The sequence below is a fragment of the Limanda limanda genome, chromosome 9 (genome assembly GCF_963576545.1).
Source record: "Limanda limanda chromosome 9, fLimLim1.1, whole genome shotgun sequence".
NCBI lineage: Eukaryota > Metazoa > Chordata > Actinopteri > Pleuronectiformes > Pleuronectidae > Limanda > Limanda limanda.
In genome coordinates, this window is record NC_083644.1 from 29,321,767 (window position 1) to 29,335,819 (window position 14,053).

Sequence of the window (14,053 nt, forward strand, 5' to 3'; positions counted from 1 at the left end):
AGCAAGGCCCTCTCTGATTGGCAAAATATATTGACATGCAGAGCGTGAATCCGTGGCGCATGGAACACCATTTATCGCAATTTTTGCCTTCTTTTGCTATACGTCTGACGAGAGATTTTCGTTATAACGTGCAGCCCTAAAAAAATCATTACATTACACAAACCAGTGTATTTGGTTGGCACAATTCCAGACCAAACACCTTCAGGCTATAGGTGGTCAAACAATGGGACAAATCTCTGGAGGAGTCAGCGACGGATCTGCTGAGAGGGAAGTCTCCAATGCTCCCAGTGAGCTGCCCTCGCATAGATCTAAGTTGCTGCAAGCTAGCGTTAGCTCGTTGCCCAAACCTGAGATCCAGAGCACTCTGGAAAAGGTTTTCACTCCATCTCCCCTCTATCATGACTAGTCTCTGAGTCACTGTCGCAGAAAAGCATCACCGCAGCATGATGCTGCCACTACTGGGTTTGACTGTAGGTATAGTATTAATAAGGGGAACCTCAGAGCCTGGTTTCCTCCACACACGTCATTGGGAATTGTGGATAAATAGTTTAATCTTTGTTTCATCAGACCATACAATTTTGCTTCTTGCAGTCTGAAAGTCGTTAAGGTGCTTTTTGGTGAACTTGCAGCAGGCTCTTATGTGCCTTTTAGTCAGGAATGGCTTCCATCTGGCCAATTCTACTATAAATGCTTGATTGGTGGAGGGCTGCACTGATGGTAGTCCTTCTGTAAGGTTCTAACCCTGACCCATCTCCAAAAAGGAACCCTGGATAATATTCATAGTGACCATTGGGCTCTTGGTAACCTGTCTGACAAGGCCCTTCGTCCGTGATGCTCGGTTTTGCTGGGCGGCCAGATCTAGGAATACTGTTGGTGGTTTCAAATCTCTTCCATTTTAAAATTATGGCGGCTACTGTGCTTCTGGGCACTTGTTTTTATATCCTTCCCCAAATCTATTTTGACACAATCCTTGTCACGGGTATGGTGAGGACCCAAATGCAGCACAGGCAGACGAGATCTTAATTGGTAATGAACTTTATTTTTCACTGCAGTCTTAAACAGTTCTTAACAGTGGCAGGGTGAAAAGTCTTTGTTCCCAGTGATCTTCAGCGAGATCTGGCAAGGAGTGAGTCTGGTGTTGCTGAGTGGAGGCAAGGTCCACAGCAGGAGGATTACCTAGATGCAGACAGGTTCAGTGGTGAGCTGTGTAGCAGGCCGGAGCAGGTAGCAAGCAGGTAGCAAGCAGGTAGCAGGCAGATAGCAGGCAGATAGCAGGTAGCAGGCCGGAGCAGGTAGCAGGCAGGTAGCAGGCAGATAACAGGTAGCAGGCCGGAGCAGGTAGCAGGCAGGTAGCAGGCAGATAACAGGTAGCAGGCCGGAGAGAGAAATGCTGGAGGTCAGGCATTTACGCAAGACAATCTGGCACTGAAGCAGAGACAGGAGCAGGCTTATATGCAGCCAGGGCTGTCACAGGTGTGGAGAGTTGGCCTGATGAGGGGGCGTGGCTAACAGGTAGAGTGGAGCAGAGACAGAGGAGTGGAAAAATACCAGCAGACAGGAGATGAGCAGACTGTGACAGAACCCCCCCCTCAAGGGACGGCTCTCGACGTCCCAAGACGAATGGACCAAACCGGGTGGGAGGCGGGGGCCTGGAGGAGGGCTAATACTCGTCCGAGAGCCCAGCGTCCATCTCCAAGACCCTGGTCCCGGGGAGACTGTCGTCGCTGTTGTTTGGGGACTCCGACGGAGGATGTGGTCTGGGAGGTGGCCTGGTTCTGGACGTCTGGGTGGGGTTGCGTCGATGGAAATCCCTGATGATGGTGCGGTCCAAGATGTTCCTCCCAGGAACCCAGAACCTTTCTTCAGGGCCGTAACCCTCCCAGTCCACCAAGTACTGGAATCCCCTCCCACGCCGGCGAGACGGCAGGATACGACGGACAGTGTAGGCGGGACCTCCATCAATGAGGCGAGGAGGCGGTGGAGGTGGTGTGGCAGGAACCAGGGCGCTCTCTTGGACCGGTTTAAACTTGGAGACATGAAACGTGGGATGAACCCGCATGGATCTAGGGAGTTTGAGCCTCACTGCCACTGGGTTGACGATCTCCTGGATCTCGAACGGGCCGATGAAGCGAGGAGCCAGTTTCTTGGATTCCACCCGGAGGGGAAGATCACGGGTGGAAAGCCAAACTTTCTGACCCGGCTGGTAGTCTGGGGCCTTGGAGCGGTGGCGATTGGCGGCCGTGGTGTAGCGGTCAGCGGCCCGGAGTAGAGCCGCCCTGGCTCGGGTCCAAGTCCTGCGACAACGGCGGATGAAGTCCTGGACAGAGGGGCAGGATGTTTCTTTCTCAAGTGCCGGAAAAAGCGGTGGTTGGATCCCATAGGTGCACTCAAAGGGGGAGAGACCGGTGGCGGAGCTGGTCAAGGTGTTGTGGGCGTATTCTACCCATAGGAGCTGTTCGGACCAAGAAGTAGGGTCTTGAGACGTCATGCAACGTAGTGCCGTTTCCATCTCCTGATTCTTGCGTTCGGTCTGGCCGTTGGACTGGGGGTGGTACCCCGAGGACAGGCTGACGGTGGCTCCCAGGAGCGAGCAGAACTCCCTCCAGAATACTGAGGCGAACTGGGGACCCCGATCAGAGACCACGTCCACTGGGATGCCATGGAGACGGAAGACGTGGAGGAGGAGTAGTTTAGCCGTCTCTTTGGCAGATGGGAGTTTGGGCAGGGGCACGAAATGTGCCATCTTGCTGAACCTATCTACCACCGTCAGGATAGTAGTGTTGCCGCTGGATGGTGGTAGACCGGTGACAAAGTCCAAAGAAATGTGCGACCAGGGACGATGAGGCACAGGCAGAGGATGTAGAAGACCGGCAGGGGCATGATGAGCCGGCTTGTGCTGGTTGCAGGTGGGACAGGCATTGACGAACCCCCGAATGTCCTCATCCAGTGACGTCCACCAGAACCGGCGCCGCACCACGTCCTTGGTCCGTTGGATCCCTGGATGACAGGTAAGTTGAGTGCTGTGGGCCCATTGTAGAACCTCAGACCGGAGGTCAGGCGGGACGAACAGACAGTTGGGAGGGCAAGCACTAGGTCCGGGCTGGTCTTGGGCGGCGACCCTGACCTTCTCCTCTATCTCCCAGGTGAGTGTGGCCACCAGACGGGAAGAAGGCAGGATAGTGTCTGGGTCGGTCCTGTCCCCCTCCTTTTCCGAGAACTGACGGGACAGGGCATCGGGCTTGACGTTGCGGGACCCCGGTCGATAGGAGAGGGAAAAGTTGAAGCGGGTCAGGAAGAGTGCCCATCGAGCCTGGCGGGAGTTCAGTCTTTTGGCGGACTGGAGGTACTCAAGGTTTTTATGGTCAGTCCATACCAGAAACGGCAGTTTAGTCCCCTCGAGCCAGTGTCGCCACTCTTCTAAAGCCAACTTGACGGCGAGGAGCTCTCGGTTTCCAATGTCATAATTCCTCTCTGCCGGGGTCAAACGTCGGGAATAGAATGCGCAGGGGTGCAACCTCTGGTCGGAGGCTGCTCTCTGGGACAAGACAGCCCCCACTCCCGAGTCGGAAGCGTCCACCTCGACCACGAACTGCCGTTCAGGGTCCGGTATTTGGAGGATGGGGGCCGAGGTGAATCGTGTCTTCAGGGCCAGAAAAGAGTCATTGGCGGCCGTGGACCAGAGAAACGGAACCTTGGAGGAGGTAAGAGCTGTGAGGGGGGCCGCCACCGAACTGTAGCCCCTGATGAACTTCCGGTAGAAGTTGGCGAAGCCCAGGAAACGTTGCAGCTGCTTGCGGGAATCAGGGGCGGGCCAAGTGGTGACGGCAGAAACCTTGGCTGAGTCCATCTCCACGGTCCCTCTCCCTACGACGTACCCCAGGAAGGAGACAGACGAGACGTGAAACTCACACTTCTCGGCCTTGATGAACAGGGAGTTTTCCAGCAGACGTTGGAGGACCTTCTGGACGTGATGTACATGTTCCTCTCTGGAGCGGGAGAAGATCAGAATGTCATCAAGGTACACGAAGACGACCCTGTTGAGCATGTCCCTGAGCACGTCGTTGACCAGAGCCTGGAAGACAGCAGGAGCGTTGGTGAGGCCGAAGGGCATCACCAGGTACTCGTAGTGACCAGTGGGGGTATTGAACGCCGTCTTCCACTCGTCCCCCTCGCGGATCCGGACCAGGTGGTAGGCGTTGCGCAGGTCAAGCTTGGTGAATATGGTGGCCCCCTCTAGGAGCTCGAAAGCTGAGGAGATGAGAGGCAGGGGGTACCGGTTCTTGATGGTAATGTCATTCAATCCACGATAATCAATGCAGGGGCGGAGTGTCTTGTCTTTCTTCTCCACGAAGAAGAAACCTGCTCCAGCCAGAGACGAGGAAGGGCGGATGATGCCTGCCGCTAGACCGTCATTGATATATGTCTCCATCGCCCCCCTCTCAGGAACGGACAGGGAATACAGGCGTCCTCTGGGGGGCGTGGCACCGGGCTGGAGGTTGATGGCGCAGTCATAGGGCCGATGTGGGGGCAGGGAGGTTGCCTTGGCCTTACTGAAGACCTCCCTGAAGTCCAGATACTCAGCCGGGACCCCCAGCACATCGGTAGAAGAACTGGTCGTGGCAGAAGGTCGTGGTGTGGCGGCTTGCTTGAGGCAGACCTGGTGACACGATGAACTCCACCCCAGGATCGCCCCTGTGGTCCAATCAAGGTGTGGATTGTGACGTCGGAGCCATGGGAACCCCAGAAGGAGAGGATGACGAGGAGAGTGCAGGATGTGAAACTGGAGTGTTTCATGGTGGTTCCCGGAAATTAACATCCGTATAGGCACTGTCAGGTGGGTCACAGTTCCCAGAAGTCGGCCATCCAGAGCGTTGGTGGAAACTGGAGCTGGCAGGGGAATCTGACCGACACCCAGCTGCAGAGCTAGGTTAGAGTCCATAATGTTGGCATCAGAGCCAGAGTCAATGAGGGTGGCGAGGGTCTGGGATCCCTCAGGCAGTAGCAGGCGGACCTGGCACAGGGATCGTGGGCTGGAGGAGGAGCTAGATGTATGACTCACCAGGAACTCCTTCCTTCCTGATGAGCCCGACCTTTTAGCGGGCACCTGGAAATAAAGTGTCCCGCTTGGCCACAATACAGGCAGAGGCTCCCCTCGCGGCGTCTCCTCCTCTCTTCTGGAGTTAGACTGGCCCGACCCACCTGCATGGGTTCAGGCTCCCCTGAATACCGGCAGCCAGAAAGCATCGATACGTCGGAAGCCGCTGGTGAAGGGGCGGGCTGGCGTCGTCCTGCGAGCCCCTGATGTTTCTCCCGCTGTCTCGCTTGAATGCGACGGTCAATGCGGGACGCCAGCTCGATGATGCCGTCGACAGTGGTGGGAAGGTCGTACGAAATCAGTTCGTCTTTAATGTAGTCAGCGAGCCCCATCAGGAATGCGTCGCACTGGGCAGCCTGGTTCCACTCACTGGAGCTAGCCTGGGTGCGGAAGTGGATGGAGTAATCGGCCACTGAACGAGACCCTTGCTTCAGACCTAGAAGCCCTCCAGAAGCGTCCGGACCTCGGGAAGCTTCTCCGAACACTTTGCGGAGCTCAGCGGCGAAGGCTTGGAAAGTGGAGCACGCTGGAGTGCGACGCTCCCACTCGGCTGATCCCCACAGCCGAGCGCGCCCCGTCAGATGATTCACGGTGAACGCCACCCTGGCGTCTTCCGAAGCGAAGGTGTGGGGCTGGAGGGCAAACAGGATGGAACAGTTTGTGAGGAACGGGCGGCAGCCCTCAGCGTCCCCGGCGTAGCGTTCAGGAACCCCCACACGAGGCTCCGAGGCGGAAGCAGAGGCAGCCGGGACTGGTAGAGGCTGGACTGGTTCTGGAGGCAGAGGGACAGCTTGAGCAAAAGCTGCGGCGAGTTGTTGGACCTGCGAGGCTAGCAAGGTAACCGCCTGCTCCTGCTTAGTCACCGCCAGTTGAACATCTGCTGAGTTCGAAAGCAGCAGCGCCTCGTGGTGCTGGAGCATCGCCTCTACCTTCTCCAGTGGAGGCAAGGTCCACATCAGGAGGATTACCTAGATGCAGACAGGTTCAGTGGTGAGCTGTGTAGCAGGCCGGAGCAGGTAGCAAGCAGGTAGCAAGCAGGTAGCAGGCAGATAGCAGGCAGATAGCAGGTAGCAGGCCGGAGCAGGTAGCAGGCAGGTAGCAGGCAGATAACAGGTAGCAGGCCGGAGCAGGTAGCAGGCAGGTAGCAGGCAGATAACAGGTAGCAGGCCGGAGAGAGAAATGCTGGAGGTCAGGCATTTACGCAAGACAATCTGGCACTGAAGCAGAGACAGGAGCAGGCTTATATGCAGCCAGGGCTGTCACAGGTGTGGAGAGTTGGCCTGATGAGGGGGCGTGGCTAACAGGTAGAGTGGAGCAGAGACAGAGGAGTGGAAAAATACCAGCAGACAGGAGATGAGCAGACTCTGACAATCCTGTCTCAAAGGCCATAGACAATCCTCTCGACCTCACGGTATGGCTTTTACTCTGACATATACCATCCATTGTGAGACCTTCTATTAACAGGTTAGGGTTAGGCAATAAAACAATAGTGAGAATTATCACGAAATAACTTTTCCTTCCCAGAATTTTAAGACATGGTCGCTTTAACACCTATATAACTCATTCCATCCATGTTTTGACAGACAAAACGAACAACTAATGATAATGAGAAAAGCGCTGTGCCGAACCAGTCATTTGGCTGGAATAGAGTTACAGCCACGCAGTGGTGTATAAAGTACTTGAAAGCTATACTTGAGGAAAAGAACAGATATCTTACCTGAAAGTGACTCCAGTAAAAGTTAAAGTCAACCGTAAGAAAATTACTTGAGTCAAAGTCTTAAAGTAGCTCATATTAAATGTACTTAAGTATCAAAAGTATCTGGTGTTAAAATGTACTAAATTATCAAAAGTACAAGTGCAAGTACAAAAATTATAAATGCAAAGTGCTTTTTATAGTAGGCCTATACAGACAGAAACAACCAAAACATTTTCAGTCAGGCTTTATTTCAGCTGCAAAAAAATATATATACATATACTGTATAATTTTACAAATTTTTAACCCCAGATGATGAGTCTCAAATAGTATTGGATAAGTACATCTGAACTTCTAGGGACAACAAGGACCAACACAAAAAAATAAACAAGTGCCTCTTGTGTCTGCCTGAGAACACTAATAGACCACATTGTAACCTGGCAAAGCGCAGAGAAAACGATCAAACTTTACTATCTAGAGGTAGTAAAACTCGTAACAAGGTTTCTGAAGGTGAACCTGTGGAGAGATCATTACCGGTACAGCCTGAATGACCAACCTCCTGACACTAACGAGGTTGGTCGGCAGGTTGATCCCAGTCCTTCCCATCTGCATGCCGAAGTGTCCTTGGGCAAGATTGTGAACTCCAATGACCCCTCATAGAGTTTGAAAGCACTAATTGTGAGTCTCTTTGGATAAAAGTGCAGCTAAATGACATGTAATGTAATGTACTGTAGATTGTAACAATGATTCTGAAACACAACATAATGTGGAAAACTTGAAAGGGCCTTAAAACTTTCTGAATGCACTGTATCAGCTGGAATTCATCCAGTGCGGTGACGTGTCCGAGGTTGCTGCCAAGATCTACCTAAATCATCTGTTCACTGTTCATTCTCCTAGTTAAAAATACGTTTTTGTAGACTATTCTTATATTTTTGTTCATGTCACCATACCTACATGCTGTATCAATCCATTTAACAATTTGTACTGTTGCTGTAGTACAGGGCTCCTTTTTTAAGCTGCCCCATATACATTGTGAACACAGACCAACATTGCTACATATAACATGTCTATATTTCCATCCAGATTGTCTTTTTCCCTGAGTTTTATATTTTGGGTCTGCGTGTTTGTCATGTGCAGAGACGGACTTAAATTTGGGTAAACTCAATCCAGATTTGACCTACTTGGAGGGATACATTTTTTTCTCTTTGAAATACATTTGTAACTATCAATTTGGAATTTGGGTGATCTTTCCATTATAGGCTTGAACTGTGGTGGTTTGAATACTCAAACGCACAACTACTATTGGCCTTCTGAAGAGGAAGAATGTTGACATACCGTTGCTGCAGGAGACACATTGGTATTAAGTAGATGTTAGCCTGTGCTGTCCTCCACTCTGTGATGAGATGCTGTTTTCTAGAATAGATTATCGGTTTGCCTCCCCTCAGGTCCTCCAGTGTATTAGGGATGCAGTATTGGAGTCCTTTGTTCAGCCACTTTACAAAACAATTTATAACTAAGTTCAACAAACAAGTCTTGGTCATTCTTTTCTACGGCCATTGTGTTGTTGTTTTTTTGTGCTCTGCTATCGTATTTTCTACAGGACATTTTTCCGTTGCACTATTAATATTTTTAAATCCATCTGACGTGACTCTGGCCACATGACTTGAAATCTGATGTGATTTGCTGGTCTCCATTTAAACCGAGTTTGAGAATCAGCTCCTTCATTTTTTTAATGTTTGAAATGCCCTAATAGGTGCCAAAGCAAATTTTAATTACCGAAATAGTCTGGTCAATCCAGGGCTCTTGCACACAAAGATCCTTTGCTACAACCTGGGCCAGCCTGTGCATTGATCTGCACCAGCCACAAACACATTCATGTCTCTAATAGATTTTCTCCACTCAGCGACAAAACTGCTTTTCAAAGTGGGGGCCCCCAGGTGGGTCGCAAGGGGGTCGGATTAAAGCTATTAATTTAAATATGTTTTTTAGATGTTATTAATCACTGCATATCGAAATCTATGTGTCTTTGGATGCCAATCCTTTTATCTTCTAATGCCAATCTTTTAATAAAAAATAAAAAAACACAGGCCGCTGCATCAGAAAGTTCCTGTGTGCCTGTGGCTTTTACATTTTTAAAAAGAAAAAGACCATCAGACAACAAGACTGAAGATGACTCGGCTGCAAAACTGCCACAACCACGGAATACCACCTTGGCATCTAAAACTCTGAGGTATGAAATCTCTTCATCCATATGCCACAACATACTCTAAAGGCTGGCTTTTCTACATTGAAGGTATTGAAAACTAAGCACAGAGCATTTCTGCAAGAGGAGAATGATTTTCGGCACTTACAGCCATAAAACCTAGGATAGATAAACTGTGTAGGAGCCACCAAGCCCACCCTTCCCACTTGTGAGGGACCAGGTATACACACAAAGACAAACATTCTAAATGACAAGCACTGTGCATAACAGAACAGAGAAACTGAATTCAATGATGAATAACTAACAAAATAGGAAAACTAGAATATACATGTATATATACACAGTATATGTTTACGGTTAATATTTACAATTATTAACTACATTGACTTTGGAACATTTTTTATCAGTCAGTATTTATCATATAATAATTTCCCTGAGGTGGCTCAGAGAGCAACTCCAGATGAACCAGGCAGAGTTGATTGTCACAGCTGCTCTACCTGAAAAGGTTATCGGACAATTTATGTTTTGTTTTAATTCATGTTTGTCCCTCATTAAGAAATAATATGGTTTGTCTCTGGCTGTTGTTAGGAGACCCCGGTGCCATCGTCAATTGCCACAATACCTTTTTTAACAGCTGGCTTTTAAGTTAGCATTAAATACACACCAAATGATGGCTCTTGTAACATGTGACAGATGCAAAAATAAACAAACAAAAACAAAACAAATAAATTCCGATGAAAAAGCGGCATTACACACTTAGAAGACACTGACGAGTTGTCAAGAGAGTTGGTTATAAGAGTTGATGAGAGTGTGTTGGTGTTGTAAACATGATAACGTGATCTCCGCAGCGGAGTAAATACATAGCTTCCGGCCTCTGTCTGCTGCACACGGCTGCTCAGGCTCTTGCCTCAATAATACAGAGGATTTTATGCTGTTGGGAACATGTCTGTGCAGAGAGTAAACTTCGTAGCCAATTCTCTAGATTTTACCCACAAGTCATGTCTGAAAATGGCTTTAGAGATTGGCACAACATGTAGGGATTAAAGGAACAGCACTAGGCTGCCTTAAGTCGTTCTTATCAGATAGATTCTACTTTGGTAAATATGAGCATATGAATACAGCAACTCAAAGTATTAGGATCAGATTATGGAATTTCTAAATTGAATTGACTTCCTGGAATATAAAACTAGCTGCAGGTGCTTTTCTTAGAGCTTGGGCCTGAGAAAATCCATCTTCCCTAGACTGCTAATTTGGAGTAGCAATATATTGACCTCTGTTGTGTGTAGGGATGAGTATTGATAAGATTTTAACGATTCCGATTCCTTATCGATTCCTGCTTATCGATTAGATTCCTTATCGATTCTCTTATCGATTCTTTTTGGGCAAGGGGGGTAAAAAAGAGCACAAACGGGTTTATTTACGACGAGCGACCGCAGTGCACTTTATGGAACGAAAAAGTTACATATGTCATGGGTCAGACACCTTAAAACTATAGGAATGAGGAAATGGATCTATGTATGTATTTGTTTATTATTTGTGTGATTGTTTATTATTTGTGTGATTATGTATATATGGGGTTTTTGTAAAGGAAATGTGTTAAATATGGGGAAGTGACGTCCCGACAAGGGGTGTTTTTTTTGGAGCTGCGGGCTGGCGGTGCGGCCAGAGGTTCGAGGAACTGGATATCATTTACAACTTGCAAGGATTTTTCTCTGGAACGGGATTATTGCCTGGGAGTTTTGTAAGGGATTATATCGTGGACTGAACATTTTTCTGGGCACTGGAAGGGGGTGAGAAAGCGTGCACTTTGATTTGTTTGCGACACTCACCTCGCCACACCTGCAGACATTTTGTTTTGGACGTTTGTTTGGGGATTATGTATGGACTTGGGGTGGGAAAATATTGATGTTTGAGTGTGTGTAAATAGCTTGTTTATGTTCATGGGTCCGCCAATGTTTGCGGACACAGGGGTATGTGGGGTTTGATTTGTGTTTTGTGTGAATACAGGTTATTATAAGCAACCTGTTTGAGTGTTTTTCGTTTATATATATATTTAGTTAATGTTTGGTAAGACCGATAACAAGGTTATCGGTCCAATTAGTGATTTTTCGTTTATGTTAACTTGTTCAGGCAGCGTGCAACAAACACAGCGGGTCAGGTCCGCCCGTGTCCTTAAAATTTAATGCGTAACTTTTCCCTGGGGTCTGATCAGGGCGATTTGTTACAACCTTGGATAGAAAGAGATGCAGCGCTATTGTTAGCTGCGCTGCTGCAAGCATCAAACACATGTCACACCTGTAACTTCATTCCATGCGTGTTCAAATGCTTCATCATATTGGTGGTATTTCCTCCCTTCGACGAAATGGCCCTTTTGCACGCGTTGCAAGTGGCGTTGCTGTCATTTTGTCGTGTGAAATACAACCAGACTTTAGATCGCTTCTGCCTGGTTGACATGTTTGCTGCCGTCTGAATGAAAAAGTTTGCGCATGCGCAACGGCACAGGGAACCGTTAGCAGAATCGTTAAAGAATTTCGCTAACGATTCCAAGGAATTGGTTCACTGGGAACCGGTTCTAAACAAGAACCGGTTCCCGATTCCCATCCCTAGTTGTGTGACTATCCTACATCAAATACACTGGATTTTTAACCACTGGATGAGTCTAAATTCCAAAACTGAATCTCAGTTTGTGACAGGGTTTTCTTAAAGTAAAAGTGATATCATACCACAAAAGTATATGACAGGTACATGACCTTATCACTGTCTGCTCCTTTGCTGCCCCTCCCCTGTGTGTGTGTGTGTGTGTGTGTGTGTGTGTATGTGTGTGTGTCTGCGTGTGAATGAATGAATGAGTTCTGATTAGTGTGGCATGTGAGAGTGTTTGTGAGATTTGCATGGCAGATCTTGGCATGGGTGTGGCTTTTACCTGCAGGTCCCTGGCACACCTGCAGCTTATTTGATGGCAGCTGTATCGCCTTGTTCTGCTTTCTAAAAGTAAATTGCTTGCAACTATTTGTGAAGGGTGTGGATCTTTTGTGTGACTCTTGGCTGGCATATACTGTATCAGTCAGTTTTCACATCATCTACACAAATCTCACATGTCCTTGTTCAATCAGGCCTCTTGGCACTGAGTCGAAACACACATATATATATAGCTTATTTAATATATATATTATATTATATAAGCTGTTTAAACTACTGTGTATATAGTTACACTTACGAAAATTCTTTTAATTACAAACAAAAAATGTTTAAATTCTGTTTTAGCTTAATAAACAATCCTCATTCAGTTTCCTGATAAAGTAATCAGAACCCTTGAATCCTTGGTCTTACCTTGACAAGAACGCCATGGCAGCCGTGTCATCTGGTTGCTCCTCAACATCACCAATGCTAAAGTTGGCAGTTGTCTTTGACAGTTGTGGATTCCCTCCCCATCCTGGAGCCCCACCATGTTCACGGAGGACCCTAATGTGTCCGCAGAGGGTATGTAGAAATGTTGTGACGTCGATCTCCTGCAGGGATTCTTCACAGTAGTCCATGGCTGTCAGGACATCCTGAGAGCTGATGCTGTAGGACTGCTGCAGACTGCTGTACACACCTGAGGGTACAGGGGGGAAGAGTCAATGACTGGTGCAAATCAAAGTTGTACAGCAGGCAAAAATGTCATTAACTTATTGTTAATCAATGGTAATCTGTGTTAATTAGTAAAACTAGATTGAAGAAAGAAGAAAGTCTGCTTGGGATTCAAAAATTATTTTCATATTATTCAATATTTTACTTGGATGCAGAACAAAAGAAATTAAAAAGCTCAATCACAGCTTTTAAAAGTTTCATTTTGTACATTTACTTCCCCATGTACTTGAAATGTCCTTTCACTTCAATGATCTAAAGAATAACAAAATAGTATATCCTCAGAAAACACCTACCAGCTAACTAATTTGCTCTTGACAGGCTTTAACAATCAGATACTAGTGTAGTTACTGGACTCATTTGTAAACAGCAACGAATAATAATCAGTTTAAATGTTTGATTTTTAAATTTAAAAAAGAATATATTAATAATTCTGAGGAGGAAGGTCACCTTTGACATAGCTCTGGTGGTAATACTCATGCAACAGGCTGCAGTAGTTGGCCAGCTCCTTGTGTTTGTGTGGCTGAGCCAGGAGGTCTGTCCAAAGGGATGGAATGCTGCGGTCCTGAGACAGTGACCTGATAGAGGGCAATGACACAGCAAAGACAAGAAGGCAGGAAACAAGAGAGACTTATTAAGGATCTGCTGCTTTTCTTGTGGATACGTGTTCATCCACATAACTAAGTATTAACTCTTAAATAAGTTTTCTATATGTGTAACAATACAAACCATCTTAAAAGACTGTTGCATTGCATTTAATTGGTATGACTATTAGTCCACAAAACACTTTCGGAGGTTCAGGGATAAACAGCGTTGCAGCCAAATCCAATACAATTAAAGTATACACCATGTTTTTAGCATAAATAACTTAAGGGAGGGAGAGAACAGCTTCAGGAGGAAGATGGAGGACCAGCTCCAGCAGAACAATGTCAGCGGTGTCTGGAGAGGCTTGAAAACCATCTGCCCCTTCTCCCACCCTGCCAGTCCAGCTGCAAAAGTAAACTACCCCATCTTCTCCTACACAGCAATCAGCTCTTAGCCACTCATCACCACTAGCCTAGCCCCACATCCCACTCCTGCCAGCCCCAACAGCTCCAATCTGTCCCGCTCAGGAAGATAACAGCAAGAAAGGCATCTCGTCCCAAAACATCTCGGCCCCCTGGTGAGACCAACGTTGGACCCGCTGCAGTTCGCCTGTCAGCCTGGCAATCGGGTTGGATGACACTAACAGCATCATCTATCTACAACACAGAGCTCTTTCTCATGTCGAGAAGACTGACCACTGTGAGGATCATGTTCTTTGATTTCTCCAGTGTTGTCAACAGCATCCAACCGGCACTTCTGAGGGACGAACTGAAGCTCACTGGAGAAGACCTCCCCCTCACATCTTGGATCTTGGACTATCTGACCAACAGACCCTAGTATGTGAGGATCC

General features: G+C 47.7%; 1 protein-coding gene across 1 annotated transcript in view; it reads right to left on the reverse strand.

Moving 5' to 3' along the window:
• szt2 (SZT2 subunit of KICSTOR complex) overlaps positions 1 to 14,053 on the reverse strand; it is a 160,731-nt gene that overhangs the window by 89,559 nt on the left and 57,119 nt on the right. Inside the window, exons 27-28 of the mRNA XM_061078706.1 lie at positions 13,069 to 13,196; positions 12,322 to 12,586 (exon numbers count right to left, since the gene is read on the reverse strand). Of these exons, the coding sequence (XP_060934689.1) occupies positions 12,322 to 12,586; positions 13,069 to 13,196 (393 nt within the window). The remainder of the gene's footprint in view (positions 1 to 12,321; positions 12,587 to 13,068; positions 13,197 to 14,053) is intronic.